This window comes from Cannabis sativa, chromosome 6 (assembly GCF_029168945.1).
Source record: "Cannabis sativa cultivar Pink pepper isolate KNU-18-1 chromosome 6, ASM2916894v1, whole genome shotgun sequence".
NCBI classification, from domain to species: Eukaryota; Viridiplantae; Streptophyta; class Magnoliopsida; order Rosales; family Cannabaceae; genus Cannabis; species Cannabis sativa.
Genome location: NC_083606.1, coordinates 33,692,946 through 33,711,396, shown reverse-complemented (window position 1 = coordinate 33,711,396; position 18,451 = coordinate 33,692,946). Strand labels below are relative to the sequence as shown.

The following is an 18,451-nucleotide window of genomic DNA, read 5'->3' as shown; positions in this document are numbered from 1 at the left end:
CATAGGTACAGGCAGATCTTTTAAAAAATGGTACTGCATAGTATGTAAATGGAAAGTTTAGAAAAACAATCTAAGTAAAAATTAATCCCAGCATATGCAAATTAATTTAACATTAATTAGTCTAGCACGTAGCTGAAGGTTGATGATGAAAATATATTATGTGAATTTATTCAACAAAAGAAAAGTTAGTTTACGTATATTTAAGGCCCATTTATATATCCACATCTATCTACACGCATCTATCCTCTAAATTTATATACCAATTGGTTATACATACTTATAATGTTATGTGTAGAACGACAAAATACTATTCATTATTTTCCACATTATTCTTCTATTATTTGTTCTCTTCCTTTCTATTATATAATAAGTTTTAAGTGAGAGGTCGATTTAATTGTTCATATAATATGGCAACAGTAGTCGTTTGGAAGGGTCCAATTTAGTAGTGGTTCCAATTTGATCGACTGAAACGGCACGATTTCTGGTGTATGAAGTTATTCATCCCACCGAACACGTCTTTCTCCACACTGGTACTTTCTTACCATCTCCTTTTCATTGTCTTAAACCGACGTCATTTCCTTCTTTCGAAAAGAACTAAGAATAGATAAATTTGTATAAAAATATTTGAGTCTGGGTGTGTATATAAATTTGTCTATAAATACTATGTATTTGTTTTGGCAGACCCATGTAATCTCACTTCGTGAGGAATTTTCTGTCTATATATCGTTTCTCCACTACTCCATGATTCTGATCATTTTCAAATTTCTAATAAGGTAATTAATTATATATATTCGTTTTTACTTTTTTCTTACTTTAATTAATTCAAAAGGTACTGAATTAATGCATCTCCATGTAATGGGTTTCGCTAAAACCAGCTTGTGTCTTTGCACTTACTATTATTAATAAAAGCGTCCAACTTTTATGGTGATACCGTCGGAATATTAATTCTTTGTGGGGTCTTGATGTTAGTTTTATTTTTCTTCATTTGGCCAGTGTTGGTTTACGTTTGATTAGTATTATTTTTTTTTGTTGTGAAGAAAAATAGTTGTAGTTGATGTTAAAATGTGCTACACATTTCTAAAATATTTGTATCTTAGAATATTTTAGTGAAATTTTTAGAAACCTAGCAAAATAAATAAACCAGAAAAGCCTAGAATATTTAGAAAACTAGAAGTAACCAATCCAGAAGATTGTAGAAGAATGTAATTAGAAAAGTCTAGAAAAATTGTAAATCATGTAGAACTAGAATAATCTAGATGAAATTAAATGTAGGGGTAAACAACTATAAATACCCCATCAAACTTCCAAATTGTAACCAAGCTTGAGTAAGCCAAATCAAGTCTTTTACTACTAACTTACTACGTACCTTGTCTGCTCTCTTACTACACACATAAAAATTAAACACATAACTCTTCGTTGTCCCACCAATCATCCAACTTATCAACTTATCAACATCATCATACTACACTACCTAATATCCATCCCATACAAATCTAAACCAATACAAATTTATTCTCAAATCATCCGTGGTATCAGAGCTCCGTTCGATCATATATCACTGGGCGTAATCTTTTCCACTCATGAATATGAGTTCGGAGTACAATCGCTCTTCACTACCTCTTCTAATTTTCGATGGAGAAAACTATGATTTTTGGTCCATCAAAATGAGGACCCGTTTTCGATCACAAAATCTATGGAAAATTATTGAAGAAGGAATCACTATTCCGGAAGATATTACATCTCTTTCGGAGGATAAAAAGAAGGCACTCGGGGATAATCAACAAAAGGATTCTCATGCATTATACTGCTTGCAACAAGCTATGGTGGACAATCTTTTTCCACGAATTATGAGTGCAGCAACGACAAAAGAAGCATGGGACACGCTGCAGGAGGAGTTCCAAGGAACAGTCAAGGTACATGCAGTTAGACTACAAAAGCTTAGAAGAGATTTTGAGAATCTTAAAATGAAAGATAATGAGACTGCAAAAGATTACTATTCTAGAATTAAAGAAATAGTAAATCAAATGGTAGCCTATGGAGAAATAATTTCTGACAAGAATATAGTACAAAAGATACTAATTTCTTGTACAGAAAAATATGATTCAATAGTTTCTGTGATAAAGGAAACTAAAGATTTAGAAACTCTATCACCAACTGAACTAATGGGCTCTCTTGAAGCATGTGAAAGTAGACGAGAAAGGCATAAGGAAAGTGAAGCTGAAAATGCCTTTCAGTCTAAAATCAATTCGCGGTCTCAAAAACCAAAAGCTGATGGAAAAAAGACACAAGAAAAACAAAAAGAAAATAACGACAAGTATCCTCCATGTGGCATTTGTAAAAGAAAAAGTCACTTGGAGAAAGACTGCTGGTTTAAATGAAAACCACAGTGCCAAAATGGTAAAAAATTTGGCCACACTGAAAAACTTGTCGTTTAAAGAAATCCCATCAAGCTAATTTTTTCGAAGAGAAAAATGATGAAAGTACTCTCTTCTATGTCTGCCAAGTTGCATCAAAAGAAGAAAAAGATACTTGGTATCTTGATAGTTGTTGCAGTAACCACATGATGAAAAACGAAAGCATCTTTTGTAGTCTTGATAGATCCAAGACTAAAGTTAAAATCGATAATGGTGACTTCATGGAAGCAGTCAGCAGAGGCACCATTGCCATTGACACTAAAAAGGGCAAGAGATACATCAATGATGTACTCTTGGTACCCAACATTGATCAAAACCTACTTAGCGTAGGTCAAATGATTGAAAAAGGGTACTTTTGCATTTTGAAGGAAATTCTTGCACAATATATGATAAGCAAGATAAATCCTTTCAAATTGTTAAGGTAAAAATGAAAGAAAACGGATGCTTTCCTATACAATGGAGATATGCAAGTAGTGTGGCAATGCAAGCACAAACAGATGAATCATGGCTATGGCATAGAAGGTTCGGTCACTTTAACTTCTATGGGCTAAAGATCCTCAAGCAGAAGAATATGATGAGAGACCTCCTAGCAATTAAGGAGATCAGCACAGTCTGCGAAGGATGCATGCTCGGGAAACAACATCGACAACCTTTCCCATCCGGCAAAACTTGGAGAGCCAAAAAGCCACTGGAGCTAGTCCATACTAACGTCTGCGGGGAAACGCGCACTCCATCAAATGACCAAAATAGGTACTTCATTCTCTTCATTGATGACTTTACTAGAGTGACATGGGTTTATTTTATGCAACAAAAGTCGCAAGTCTTCGATATTTTCAAAAAAATTAAATCTCGTGTCGAAAACAAAGCGGTCACTACATCAAGACAATTAGAAGATATACAGGCAAAGAATACACTTCTAATGAATTCAACAAGTTCTGTGAAGATGAAGGCATGGAGCACCAACTCACTGTTGGATACGCACCAGAACAAAACAGCGTATCTGAAAGGAAAAACAGGACTGTTATGGAGGCAGCAAGAGCCATGCTGCTAGATAAAGGTCTCCCAAAACGATTTTTGGTAGAAGCAGTAAGCACTGCAGTCTACTTGCTCAACCGATATCCAACCAAAGCCGTGAAGAATAAGACACTGATCGAAGCTTGGAGCGGACGTAAGCCATCAGCAAAGCATCTTAAAGTCTTCGGTTGCATATGCTATAGTCATATTCCAAAAGAAAAAAAGAGGAAAGCTTGATGAGAAGACTGAGAAAGGAATCTTCTTAGGCTATAGTATTCAATCAAAAGGTTATCGAGTCTATAGCTTAGTAACAAACAAGCTAATAATTAGTTGAGACGTAAAATTTAACGAAGATGCTGCATACAACTAGGAGACACAAGAAGTTGAAAGAAAGACAGTCAATATTCCTCTACCGCCAAGACAAGAAACTAATCAAAATGAAGTTCTCACTCAACCAACAACACAAGAACCTGCACAAGTGATAAAATCTCCGCCAGACTCACCAGTAAGGCGAACAAGACCACTATCAGAAATCTACGAGACATGAAACTTAGTACTTATGGAGCCAGAAAGCTTTGAAGCAGCTCAGAAACAAGAAGTATGGAGAAAAGCTATGAATGAAGAGATAAAGATGATTGTGAAGAATGAGACTTGGGAGCTTGTAGATCGTCCACAAGACAAAGATACTATAGCAGTCAAGTGGGTCTACAAGACAAAGCTCAACGCAGATGGCTCTATCCAAAAGCACAAAGCAAGATTATTTGTGAAAGGATACTCACAACAATACGGAGTCGACTACAACGAAACATTTGCTCCAGTTGCACGCCTTGACATTATTAGGGCTTTAATAGCTCTACCGCACAGAAGAAATGGAAGATTTTTCAACTCGATGTGAAGTCGGCATTCCTAAATTGGTTATCTTAAAGAAGAAATTTATGTGGAGCAACCTTAAGGGTATGTGGTACAAGGACAGGAAGATAAATTTCTCAAATTGAAAAAGGCTTTATATGGCCTAAAGCAAGCTCCGCGAGCCTGGTATAGCAGAGTCGACAGCTACTTTACCGAGCAAGGATTCAGGAGGAGCAAGAGTTAGCCAACTCTTTACATCAAAAATCAAGGTACGAATGATACACTAATTGTCTCTTTTTACGTTGATGATCTCATCTACACAGGCAATAATGAGAAGATGATAAAGAAGTTTAAAGAAGAAATGATGAAAAATTTTGAGATGATTGACCTGGGATTAATGCACTACTTTCTCGGGATCGAAATAACTCAAAAAGAAGACGGGATCTTCATCTCACAAAAGAAATATACAGAGACACTATTGAAGAAATTCAAAATGGAGGGATGCAAGACTGTATCAACTCCATTATACAATACCAAAACTCTCAAGAAGGATGATGGCTCACCGAAAGCTGATGAATCCAAATTTCGAAGTCTAATTGGCAGCCTACTATATCTAACTGCTACAAGACCAGACATAATGTACGCAGTTAGTCTCCCATCAAGATTCATGCATGATCCAAGTCAAGTTCACTACGGAGCAGCCAAGCGAATCCTCAGATACTTGCAAGGAACAAAATTCTACGGAATATGGTACGGAGTTACAAGTGACTCAAAACTTGTGGGCTACACAGATAGTGACTGGGCAGGATCCATGGACGACATGAAGAGCATGTTAGGATATGCCTTCAAACTTGGATCAGGAATATTTTCATAAGTATCAAAGAAGCAAGCAACTGTTGCGCAATCATCAGCAGAAGCAGAGTACATTGCAGCAGCAATGACTACAAGCCAAGCTATATGGCTCAAAAGAATATTTGAAGACATGGGAGAATTACAAGAAGAAGCTACAAACATCTATTACGACAGCAAATCAGCTATAGCAATGGCGAAAAATCCGGTATTTCACAATAGAACTAAACATATAAGCATCAAGTACCATTTCATTAGGGAAGCAGAAGCCAACAAAGATATCGAGATCAAGCACTGTAAGACCGAAGAGCAGGTAGCAGACATATTCACAAAGGCACTACCAAGAGGCAAGTTCGAGCTACTACGAGACATGATTGGAGTTATCGAAATGTGTACCAAGGAGGAGTGTTAAGATGTTCTACACATTTCTAGAATATTTGTATCTTAGAATATTCTAGTGAAATCTTTAGACCCCTAGCAAAATAAATAAACTAGAAAAGCCTAGAATATTTAGAAAACTAGAAGTAACAAATCAAGAAGATTGTAGAAGAATGTAATTAGAAAAGTCTATTAAATGTAGGGGAAAACAACTATAAATACCCCATAAAGCTTCCAAATTGTAACCAAGCTTGAGTAAGCCAAATCAAGTCTTTTACTACTAACTTACTACGTATCTTGTCTCCTCTCTTACTACACACATAAAAATTAAACACATAACTCTTCCTTGTCCCACCAATCATCTAACTTATCAACTTATCAACATCATCATACTACACTACATAATATCCATCCCATACAAATCTAAACCAATACAAATTTATTCTCAAATCATCAGTTGAGTTGTGGAAAAAAGTTATGCTACTTGTTTAATAAATTATAAATTTTAAGGTACTATTTATTTGTTAATATTCTAATTATAACGACAATTATATTATAAAATTAATTCATTATACTTATAAATGTATAAAAATTTATAAGAAAATTTTACAATGCACTCCCTTTAAATATATGTATATTGATGCACTCCTATTTATTTTAGCATCTAAAATAATTTTTTAGTCAAGTTTTTTCTCATGGTCATGTACGTTATAGATATTTAAGAGATTCTGCAAAATTTTAAGAAATTTAGAAAAATTTAACATCCTAAAAATAGGGTTTAAGAAGTGTGTTGCACGCGTGACTATTTTTACGCGTGTGAAATAGATTGTTTGAATACTACTTTCTATATTTGTAAGTTATTCTGAATTTTCTAAAGTTTTGTAAAATATCTTAAATAACTATAACTTAAACGAATATGAAAAGAAATTAGAGTATTTTTTTTTTTTGAATGCCAAAATAGATAAGAATGTATCAGTGCACTCCTTTTAAGGGGTACTTTCTAGAATCACCCAAACTTATATTATCTAAAAAAAAACTTATGTGGTTAGTTATTATTATTTTTCTTCTAAAATATGAATTTATATGTATTTTTTATTTTGCAAATGAATTCTTCTCACATGTAATAAATAAAAATATGAGTATATAAAAACTCCAAAATTATTAAAATATCAAATATCAAATAAATAGATAATATTTTTAAAGAAATTAAAAAATTAAACATTTAAATATTGTCATTAGAACATGTATTTTTAAGAGGAAAAATATGTTCATAAAAAATGACATCTCTTGAGTGAATATTTGATGAGTTTCAAGGTCAAGTAGAGTATAAGCTTTCATACCAACCGGGTATCCAATGAGTGCACAAGCCCGAGATCTCAAGAAAATTTTGTGCCTTGAGCTATCCAAGGTGGAAGCATAGGCAAGGAAACCAAAGGTACCGAGATGATCATAAGAGGGTAACCTGTTATACAACAACTCAAAAGAAGACCTAAAGTTAAGTAAAACATATGGTGTGCAATTCATCAAGTATACAACAGTATTTATAAAGTAATTCCAATACTCAAGAGATAAATGTGACTGAAAAGCAAGAGAACGAGCGACATTCAGTATATGTTGATACTTTCATTCAACAATAGAATTTTGTTGTGGTCTTTCTACACATGAGTGATAAGGAAGAATACCTCTAGTTGAAAAAAAGAAGACAAGTTTAGTTCTTTGGCATTGTCACATCGTATGCTTTTAATAGGAATAGAAAATTGATTTAGTATATAAGCATAAAACTGAGGTATGATAGTGTTGACATCAGATTTATTTTTAAGCATATAAACCCAGGTAAATCTAGTGGGATCATCAACAATAGTAAGAAAATATCGATAACCTTCTACGCTGGTTTTGTGAAAAGGACCCTAAATATCCAAATAAATTAAGTCAAAAGCAGTAGGAGCCATGTTATTAGCCGAATTAAAGGGTAGTCTTTTTTGCTTAACTAAATGACATACATGACAAGAAAACAAAGATGAGTTAAAATCATTAAAACAAAGAATTTTATTCAAGGATTTAGTTTTCCGTAACAAGGGATATCCAAGGCATAAATGCCATTTGTGTACATCATTACAAGATATACTAGTTTGAACAGAATTACAAGTAGCAATATTTTCTTGTTGAAGAAAGAAAAGTTATCCAACGCGATTAGCAATCCCAATCTATAGATTCCAACTCGTGTCCTAAATAGAACAACTAGAATGTGAGAATAATACAAAATATTTTGGATCTTTAACAATAGAATTAACTGACAAGAGGTGAAACTGAAAATCAGGTACAAAAAGCACATTAGTTAAACAAAAGTTAGCATTAATGTGAACAATACTAGATTTAGTAACAGGGATTTTTATACCTGTAGGTAAATTAATATGCGAAGCACTATGGATAGTATCAAAAGAAGTAAAACATGTTTTATCAAAATAAACATGGTGGGTTGCCCCACTATTAACTATCCGGAGATTATTAGAGAAAGATACAAATTTACCAGTGAGATTAGATGCCAATGGAGTGTTGACATCAACCGTTGATTGGGCCTGTTAAGCATGTTGAATGTATTGAGTAAGTTGATTAGCGGCCAGTCCTTTAACTTGGGAACCCCGATCCGAAGTGGAGCGCTATGTAGAATTAGATTTGTGCTTGTCAAAATAACCGGGAGGAAAGCCATGGAGAACATAGCATTTTTACTTTAAGTGTCATGGCTTCTGGCAGTGAGTACAAAAAGGTCGTATTTTCTTATTGCGAGGAGGATTTGAGGGCTGAGATGAAGTGGTAGCAATGAGGTTCGGGAGAAGACAAAGTTTCTTTTATCGCTCATGCTGAATAATAGTAGAGAACACCTTCAATAGGGATGGGAAGGGTTCGGTGGTTAACACTTGATCCCAAGCTGCCTAGTATGATTCGTTGAGGCCAGTAAGGAACCAAAGAACCTTTTCTTGATTCTAAAATTTGGCGTTATTAGCAGAAGCTTGACAAGTGCAAGGGAGATGAGGTCAGAGCTCATTGATCTCATCCCATATAGCCTAAAGCTTGGTAAAATACGTAGTGATAGATTCATCTCCTTGGTGTAAATCTGTAAGAGATTCTTAAAGTTCAAAAAGACGAGATCCATTTTCTTGACTAAAACTGCTAGTAAGCTCAGTCCACATCTAATGAGCAATATCAAGAAACATTATACTGCTCTTAATATCTAAAGAAACACAATGAATAATCCAAGACATTATTATTTGGTTGCAGCGAGTCCAAGAATAGAAGAGATGACTAGTAGGATCGGGTTGAGGAAGGATTCCATCAATGAATTCGATTTTGTTCTTAGCTCTGAGAGCTAGATGAAAGTCCCAATGCCATTGCTAAAAGTTATGGTCGAAAAAAGGTGGTGTCACAAGAATCAACCTCAGAAGGTCACCGGAGCCAACGAAGTATGGATTGTCTTCATTGGTTGGATGATCGTAAGAAGGAGGCTGGAAAGAAATGGGATCAGCACTGTGTGAACCAAGGTTAGGGAGAGAAACATTACCAAGAGTCACGGGGGGAATGGATCTTGAAGGCATGGTCGGAGCAGCCATGGAAGTAGCTCCGATTAGAGGTGGAATAGCTGAAGAGGAACCGATATCCTGAGGTGGAGACAGGATAGTGTGCTAGAGATTTGGAGCCGCAACAGGGAGCTCGATCGGAGCATTAGCAGGTGGTGGAATCGTTTCTTGAACGATCGGAGCATCAACTGAGGACACCACGGGAACAGTGGTTGAATCGGCAATGACCTTGCCGACGATGGAAGCAACGACAGAGGGAAAAGCTAAGGGAAGATCAGAGCTAGCAATAGGGAATCGGTGAGTTCGTGCCATGAGGATTGGCATGATCCGTGAAATCCAAATCTGGTGCGTGAAAAGGGGATCTTGGTCTTCTAGAGGAGAGAGTCTGATACCATATTAGTAAAGTGGATATTTTAAATATTGAATGTAATAAATGACACATAGTAAAAGTTTATATATATAAGGGGAGGATATCTAACCTTAGAATATACACCATATCTAATTAATAATAGCTTATTTTTATATCCAAATACTAAATATTTATTTAATACTTAATATTGAGGGATTTTTCCATTAATTGATATTATATGGTTTTATTTTATTTTTCTTTCACATGATATTTTTCTTTTTAGTATTTTCTATATTGGAGAGGACTGTGCTTGAATTAGTTTGCTGATGGATGTAGCCGCACTGCAAAAGACAATTTTAAGAATATTACAAAAGACTCATAATTTAAGAGTAATATATTTAATCTTTTAAAAAAGAAAGCGTAATATATCTAATTGTATCCAAATATATATATGTAATATTAAATTTGGCCCCTCAAATCGTTCTATTTCATCGTTTAACTTCGTATGTAATAAAATACATAATAATTAAGGTGTTAAACCTTCCTTTTCGTGCTTAATGTATTTTAAAATTGGACTTTACATTTTTGTTTTTATCTTATCTATGTGTGGAACTTAAATTTTTCGAATCTTTTAATTTATATGGACATTTGCCGTATATGTACTGTTGTTGAGAAAAAAAACTATATATCTCTAGTGTTTTATAATCATTAAATGTAAATGTTGTATGTGACCATATATATTAGTTAACCAGGCCTCAAATTTATTATTGAAATGACCCGTAAACTATGATGCCTTGGTTTGCATGTGGATATTAATTTATACATTATTATTATACATAAATAAGAGCATAAATGTGAGAGAGAAACAGATAAACTAATCCATCTTTGATGATGAATTGGTGACCAAACCATCTCCAAAAAACAATTAATTTTCTAATGTGGTGATATATCCCTCTAACCTCCTTTCCAGTACACGTAATAGTTATATTGATTTGTTAGATTACACACTATTGTTCACCAACATCGAAGTACATTATTTATATCTTTAAATGGTTACCAAGTCATCACAAGTACTCTTAAATGATTATGTTTCAAAATACATTGAAAATGGGAATAAAATTGACATACATATATATTAGTTAAGTAGAGTCGTTTTGTATCTGTCTTTGCATGAATATACAATATATTAAATATATAATATTTTGAATGTATAATACTGTTTTTTTTTTTTTTTTTTTTTGAAGGATGAATGTATAATACTGTTAGAATTTAGAATTTAGGATTAAGTGGATGATATTTTATTTTAAAATTTATTGACAATGAGGGATATTATTTTTTCATATTATCGATATGAGACTATTCTTAATCTATAAGAACCTTAAGACTTTAAGAGCACATTTGAAAAATTAAGAGGAATCATAATGATGTAAATTAAGGTAATTATACAATTTTGCGTGTTTGTCTAACCATATAATTACACTATAATTGTATAATTTGACTTAAGTATACTCTCAATTCTTATACCCCTATAAAAATTGAGTGTAATTGCAAATTATTATTTTTATGTTTAATTACTAATTATTTTACTAAATAAGAGATTAAAAATTTATAAATAATTATCTTTTTATATCCAAACATACTTTATATTTTAAAATATACTGCCATAATAATTATACATTTTCCAAACGCACCATAAACTTTTGTTTGGACTTTTGAGTAATTAATTAAGCAGAAAAATAATATATCCGATCAAAAATTTTATTCAAGTTATGGTTTTTGAGCTTCTAAACTCTAAAATCACTTTTATTGTTGGTTGTGTGAGTTTGAACTTTTAGGAAACTAATAAAAGCATATTAATAAAATTTTATTCAACTTGTATATGAGTGTTTAGAATATGAGTAATAATATGTGCTCAAAAAATTCAAACACTACTCTGATACACATTGTAAAATAATTTCAATTAATCATTTTTATTTAAGATTTATCTTACCAATTAAAAAAATGTGTCATATTTGTGTGTGAACTAATTTGTTTTTGTTAATAATTGTAACCTTTAACAAAATATATATGTGGCAATCAATTAAAAAAATATATATTAGGCAGTTATATAAAAATAAAATATACATAATTAAAATAAATAACTAAAAGCTGGCTGGTTCAACATACAAAATTTGTTCAATGTCGGAATGAGAAAACTAAGCTGGGTGAGTGAGTGGGTTTAAGCTTTTATCTACATCGGCTACTTTTTTGGAAATCTGGTCACAAAAATCCTCCTAATTTTTCTGCTTTAAATACCAATCAGTTAACGAACTCTTCTTTCAAAGCTTATCAGCTCCACATGAGAACAGAAAAAGGTATAAAACAGTCCATTATAGAAGAAGTAACACTTGGCGGGGCCGGGGTAGAATAGAATCTCGAATACTACGATAATAAACAAACCGTGGTACCCTTTTCCTTTCTGCGAGAAAGTAAATTTCCCATTTGCCAAACACTAGCTTGTTAATTAATATTTTATATGTATAATCTGCATGCCTGCATTTTTCTATTCCTTTATTTGTCAAATTGTATGTAACACATTATTTTTATTATATAAATTTATTTAAGTTAGAATAGCTTTATGCATATAAATTGTATACTATATATATTGTGTTGGTATGTACTCTTGTATAAGCTTTTCGTATATAGCGCTGGCCGGCAGTGAGACAAAGATCTCTCGAGGACTTCTAAAGTTTATATAGTATACATTCATGTGCTCCTAATAAATAAATATATTTATATATTGTTGTTCGTGAAGTTTTGAATATTAGAAGAATTAATAATTTTCGTAATTATATTTTGATGTTAGCTATGGAGGGACAACTAGGAAAATGTGGGGAAATAAGAAGGCTCCACATCATCTACTTTCTCACTCATCTTGGTCGCTCAGAACATCCTCATCTCATTCGAGTTCACCATCTCACACGTACCGGCGTTTATCTTCGAGGTAATTCAGTGATCTCCCACATTAATTAACACAGCTCATTTTAATTAATTTGTAATTTTTGGTTTATGGACTAATTAATATTTATCATTTTATATACAAAATACAAATTTGACTTATATCTATATTATTGTTATTGTCATTTGGACGGAAGATGTTAAGAGATGGCTTGGGGACTTACGAGGAAAGGACATGGCAGAAGCTTATGCTTGGTCTTATAAAAGGTAACTTATAATGATAATTACCAAGACTTTTTTGTTTTCAAATAATAGAGAGACTAAGTTAATTCAAAGAATTATTATATCATGCATAATCAAATTAATTTTGTATTGGTCGTTAAAATTTCGTTATATATTTGGTATTTACTCGTTAACGCAGGAGGTACAAAAGTGGTTATGTTTGGCAAGACTTGGTAGATGAAGATCTCATTACCCCTCTTTCCGACAATGAATACGTCCTAAAAGGATCCGAAATTATCTCCACCCCCGTTGGTAATTATTATTTAAAATCAATTAAATGCAAACTTACCGTGTATTTAAAATCAGTTACTTGTGTGATTAATCTATCGAAAAACGATAAAAAAAAAAAAAAAAAAAAAAAAAAAAAAAAAAAATCACTTACTTGAGTTGACTACTAATAATGCGTGCCATTTCCAAAATAAAAATTTTAGAAATATACTAGTCCCTTAATTACGTATATATATATTTTTTGATCTGCTATACTTAATTATTTCATTTAATTTGTAGATGGTGAGAAAACAGATATTATCAACGCCAGTTCATATCATTATTGTACCGAAAATAAAGCTGTAAAGACTACAATTATGAGGGTTGAAGATGATGTGAAAGCAGCTCATAAACAAATTAGCTCTTGTAAAAATTCATGCTCTCCAAAAATTTCTCCACAACCAACAGCAACAACAACAAAAACTTTCTCCGAAATTAACGAGGATTCATCACTGTCTAGTTTTTGTTCAGAAAAATCTTCTTTGACTGATGAATTAGATTCAGTGAAGCAGGAGAACGACAACTACCAGTTGAGTATTTGTAATATAAAACAAGATCACAATCAAGAACAGCACTCCACCACCACCAAGAAACTTGAAATTTCTACTCCTTTATTTAACAACAACAAGGTCAAGAGATCGAAGAACAACAACGAACTGGATGATAGTATGAGGGCCGCCGGCTCTTCATCTTTCTCATCACCATCATCATCTTCTAAATCAGTACCTTTATCTGCAAAGAGAAAGAGCTTTTCTGGTGGAGCTTCAAACGTACTTAAGAGCTTCATTACTTGCCGCGCTGTGGATACAAACGACACCGTTTTAGTTACAGTAAAACACCACGGTGGATGCAGTGGCGGCTTCCAAAAGAGTACTGGATCCGTTAAAGGTAATACAAAACCAAATAACAATAATAACAATGAGAAGGACGATCAGTACGTTTTCACGGGTGGGCGAAGGTCTTTCCATACTTGTTGGAAGTACCAGGAGTTTGAAGTACAACAGCCTCAAAATTACAATGCTAGGTACACGAAATTTAAAAATTATCTCAATTTTCATTCTATCATATCTTAATTAACACAAGTAGTACTGATTCTGCTCAACAACTTTATGATTAAACATATATATATATATATAATATAAATGAAGATTAATTAAATTTGTCCGTATACGAAAGAGTAGATTCATATTTATTTAACCATGTAATACATGTGTATGGAATGTTGCTAATTAATTTTGTTAAATTAAAGCTGGTGCGGTTATTTGTATTACAGAAGAAGCTGTGATGAGAGGAGTAGTACTACTGCAAGCTCATCAAAGAAGGATCAGCAGCAGAGCGAATTCTCTAAACAAAGAACAATTCCATCAGCTTACAGGGCAGCCAGAGAGCCCAATTGCTCGTAAGTCATTGTAAACATTAATTAACTTTCTTCATTTTATTTTTGTTTGCTTTTGTTTTTTCTTTTCGATATAATACAAATTTATATTAGAGAAATTAATGTTTTTTTTTAATGGAAAAAAAATTAATGATTTGATTAGGGGGAATGATTTATCTGTCTATAATGGTTATATGAAAAATGTGTTATAATTAAATAACTACAAAAATGATTAAGAGAACTGAAGATTAATTATATAGTCCTTACAAACAAACAAAAAAAATTATAATCTTAATTTTTGACCAAATTAAAAAATATATACATTTATATAAATAAAGACTACATACACCTTTTTCTCTATGAAATGAATACATATTAGTTCAATGAGGACACTGGTCTAGAAAAATCCTAACCATTAAGTCCAAAAAGTAATAAATCTGCTTAAATATTTAATTAAAACAACGTTATATAACATCAGTTGAGAACAAGCTTTCCCAACTGCCGACGGTACGTGACACTATAACATCAAACAAAAGTCAAAAGATCAACAGCAATAAAAAAACATTTTTAAAACTAAGAATAATATTATTTGATATTCATTATATAACAAATAATATATAATATAGAGCTTGGCTACTTGCTAGGATGAATTGTGTTGTTATAATTTTTTAAGAGGTGGACTTTTTATTTTTTTTTTGCTTTCTGAAATGAATCATGCTTATCCATGAATTACTATGAGTTTGGCCATGTCAAAGTCAATGCTCATCATTATTATAAATAATTAAGAAGCTAATAAATTACTCCTTTAAAATGGACATGAACAAATAGTCTAGCTTAACTAAATAAAACACAATATTAAAATGCAAAGAATTTTATCCTGACAAAATTTTGAAATGTGTTATGTTGTTACAGGCAATGTGGGAAAGCATTCAAACCAGAGAAACTGCACTCGCATATGAAGTCTTGCAGAGGCATGAAAACTTTGGGTAATAAGAGCAATGCTAATACTTCTGTTAACAAGAGTACAGTACTTTATTCACACCAGGGATCTTCTGCCACTTCATCCTACAAAGAATCAGCTCTTGCCCATTTCTTAACTAGTTCATCATGAACTCACTGTATAAACATATTATTACATATGCCTATTTAAAAAAACACCCGTTCTTATCTAATCACATATACATAATAGGACTCATACATGTAGTTACCACACCGCTTAATTATCTTTGCTTTTTTTACCCTTTTTAGAATTATTTTCTTGTTCTTGTGATTCTTGTTCTTATCTTTCTTTCCAAAATTGTTGCAAGTGAATTAGTGATATAGCTATGTTGTGTAAAAACAAAGAAATAATATTCATGAATTGTCCTTAATAAGATAAACGAATATTTAAAACCATCGAAAACAATACAGTGAGTGAAAATGACTTACCCAAGTATGTAGATAACATAAATACAATAATTATAGTGTATTATAGAGCCTTACTATTTGGTACCTTAGCTCAACATTGTACCATGTGTTAGTTAACGATTTTTAATATAATTTATTAAATAAAATATGTTGGATCCAATATATTTGAAATACATATACCAACTCGATCTTATGATGTTTGGTTGGCACCTTGCCCTTCGTTATAATATATTAGCTATATTAATTGTATTTAGTTAATTTCTTATTTAGTCACTCTAATTTAGTTAGTTTTCTATTGTATATAGATATATACTTATTCTATGAATAAAATACATAATTCATTCACTATTTTTTTCATGATGTCAGAACATATTTAGAATTGTGTTTTAAAATCAAAAGTAGAGTTCATATATATGTAAAAAAAAAAAAATAAGATTTGAGTTTAGGGTTCCCTTCTAGAAAACCCTATTTGTAGTGCATCTTAATTCTCACCACCCACACATGAAGGAAGCCTAGCCACCGATCTGCTAGCCACTGGAGTTTGGTGCCCATAAGACCCATAAGTGGGCCCCACGCGTCGCATCATTCCACTACCATTATTCTCACGCGCCGGCACGTGGGGGCACGTGGCAATGTTCCAGGCCACAGTTTTTCTTCTCGTTGTTCTCCTCAACCTTCCTTGTGGTTCTGCTGTCTATTTCTGTTAGTATGCCTTGTACGCTTTGTTGATTTGTACTTGTCACTACAAGAAACACTACTACAATATTAGTCTTTAGAGGCAGTTTTTTCACCCTCATTTATAAAAAGGGAAGCTAAAGGGTGTGAAAATACCCGCTATGTTCGAAATTGACATTTAGAGGCGGTTTTTTGATAAAAACCGTAGGTATAAAATTGCATTATACCATTTAGAGGCGGTTGGAAATTAAATATTAATTTTTTTTTTTCTGAACGACCCTATGGCGTAGGTTCCTGCATAGGAACCGACGGCATAGGGTACACGGTTTGCTGACACGAGTACCCTATGCCGTCGGTTCCTATGAAGGAACCGACGCCATAGGGTCGTTCAGAGTATATTATGTTCGATCGTCTTCTTCCTTCCCACTTCACTCAGCAACCAGCAAAACCAGAGAGCAATATACCCAGCAAAACCCTCGCCGCAGCCCCCTCCTCACAACCATATCTCCCCCATTTCTTAACCTTTTTAGCCCATTTTTTTTAAAAAATCCTCCATTTTTGATACTTAATAACATACACCTAAAAAGTTTTAATTTTTTACCCTCTTTGAGTGTCATCCGAACCCAAATAGTAAAGTTTGGGTTTGAAATCCGGCCACCCATTTTTCTTGAGAAATCCTTGAATCTCAACCTCGTTTAAGGTATAAATATTGCTTCTATTCTTTTTGTATTATGTATATTGTTTTATTTTTTGTTTTTGTAAATTATTATTTGAGTTTTTTTATTTTATTAGTAATATTATTGTGTTTTATGTGTATAGTACCAGGATTTTTTACGCTGGTCGTCGGATTGCGGTTATTAGGTAATAATTTATACCTCAATGTATAGTATATATATGTATTTGTATATTTTATTGAATATTTGTATATAATGTGTGTATATATTGTGTGTATATAGTGTGTGTATATTTTTTTATGGAAATAAATTTTGTAATTGTATTTTATATATTTTTTGTAATATATATTTATTGTGAATATAAAATGACATTGGAGGGATTTCATTAGTTTAGAAATAAAAATTGTAAAATTGAATTAGTGTGTGATATAATTTTATTTTTTTGACATAATAGTGTGAGATATAATTGATTATATATATGTATGTATAGTTTAGTAACTAAGTAACTTGTTACAATTTTTTATAACTAGTTATAAGTAATGAAATAATTAATTTTGTAATTTCGTTGTATTTCTTTATATTGTAGGGGTTCGGCATAATTTTGTGTGTAGCGTATTTGAGCTTGCAATTATAGTTATATACTTTAACTAACTTTTTCTTATTATATAATTAATTATCAATGCATGTTAGTTGAGTTTGAATATCTTAAATATTCATCCGTAGTGAAGTAGGTTCTGCGAATACATGTACTGCGGTCGGATGGGTGGATAAATTTTGTATTGTTTTATCTGTTTTGTTTGTTATTTTAGGAACTTGTAAAATTTTTGGGAACGTCCAATTACAGCCGTTATGCTGCCGCAATTTCGGTAGAATTAGGATAAATCTTACTAAAACCATTCATAATATTTACATAACACAAATAACTAGTTAATTATAACATAGTGATAAGAAGTTAGGTCACATAAAAAATAATAATATTCACATTTATGTAAACTTTTTAATTTTACCAAGAGTAGAATCAACTAAACAACCTAATAACATGAACTAATCTAAAACGAAAATTTGAGTAATTTATAAATTAATATGAATAAATTGTGAGAAACTTAGTAAGTTACATTGTGTAATTAGTAACTAGCTATAATTAGTTACTAAATACATTAACAAAACAAACATATAAAATCCTTCTAATTTTAAATTTTTTTCTTTCATTTGAGAGGTTCAATGTGGATTTTTATTTTTCAAAGAAAATAAAGAGCAAAAGTTAATTAAAAGGGAAAAATATTAGTTAATACCCTTATTGCTTTACCAAAAACTTTTCCCCTCAACTTTTTTTATTAAAAATATTTAACATTTTACCAACATTCTAATCAACAAAACAACCTAATAATATGAACAAATCTAAAACGAGA

At 32.1% G+C, this 18,451-nt stretch overlaps 2 protein-coding genes across 5 annotated transcripts; both read left to right on the top strand.

Moving 5' to 3' along the window:
- Positions 1-278: 278 nt before the first annotated feature.
- LOC115724534 (protein SOSEKI 1) lies at positions 279-15,681 on the top strand. 4 transcript variants are annotated; one of them, XM_030653832.2, is made up of 8 exons: positions 279-530; positions 682-773; positions 12,271-12,408; positions 12,560-12,629; positions 12,784-12,896; positions 13,152-13,935; positions 14,185-14,310; positions 15,199-15,681. In XM_030653832.2, exons 3-8 carry the CDS (start codon positions 12,273-12,275, stop codon positions 15,395-15,397), a joined length of 1,428 nt encoding a protein of 475 aa, XP_030509692.1. In that variant the 5' UTR covers positions 279-530; positions 682-773; positions 12,271-12,272; the 3' UTR covers positions 15,398-15,681. The 4 variants fall into 4 exon arrangements, with proteins under 4 accessions (XP_030509692.1, XP_030509693.1, XP_030509696.1 ...); XM_030653833.2 differs by lacking the exons at positions 279-530; positions 682-773 and adding an exon at positions 11,802-11,893; XM_030653836.2 differs by lacking the exons at positions 279-530; positions 682-773 and adding an exon at positions 12,085-12,162.
- On the top strand, positions 1,587-3,665 carry LOC133039239 (uncharacterized). Its single transcript, XM_061118085.1, has 4 exons — positions 1,587-2,251; positions 2,590-2,710; positions 2,836-3,207; positions 3,348-3,665. Exons 1-4 carry the CDS (start codon positions 1,587-1,589, stop codon positions 3,663-3,665), a joined length of 1,476 nt encoding a protein of 491 aa, XP_060974068.1.
- Positions 15,682-18,451: the final 2,770 nt, after the last annotated feature.

Excerpts from the sequence above, each read along its gene's own strand:
- LOC133039239 (XM_061118085.1), top strand. The coding sequence starts at position 1,587 with ATGAGTTCGGAGTACAATCGCTCTTCACTACCTCTTCTAATTTTCGAT. Across the intron at positions 2,711-2,835 it reads ACATCAATGATGTACTCTTG|GTAAAAATGAAAGAAAACGG; the intron begins GTACCCAACATT and ends CAAATTGTTAAG. Across the intron at positions 3,208-3,347 it reads ACTTTACTAGAGTGACATGG|TTCTGTGAAGATGAAGGCAT; the intron begins GTTTATTTTATG and ends GAATTCAACAAG.
- LOC115724534 (XM_061117231.1), top strand. The coding sequence starts at position 12,264 with ATGTTAGCTATGGAGGGACAACTAGGAAAATGTGGGGAAATAAGAAGG. Across the intron at positions 12,409-12,559 it reads TACCGGCGTTTATCTTCGAG|ATGTTAAGAGATGGCTTGGG; the intron begins GTAATTCAGTGA and ends TTTGGACGGAAG. Across the intron at positions 12,897-13,151 it reads AATTATCTCCACCCCCGTTG|ATGGTGAGAAAACAGATATT; the intron begins GTAATTATTATT and ends TTTAATTTGTAG.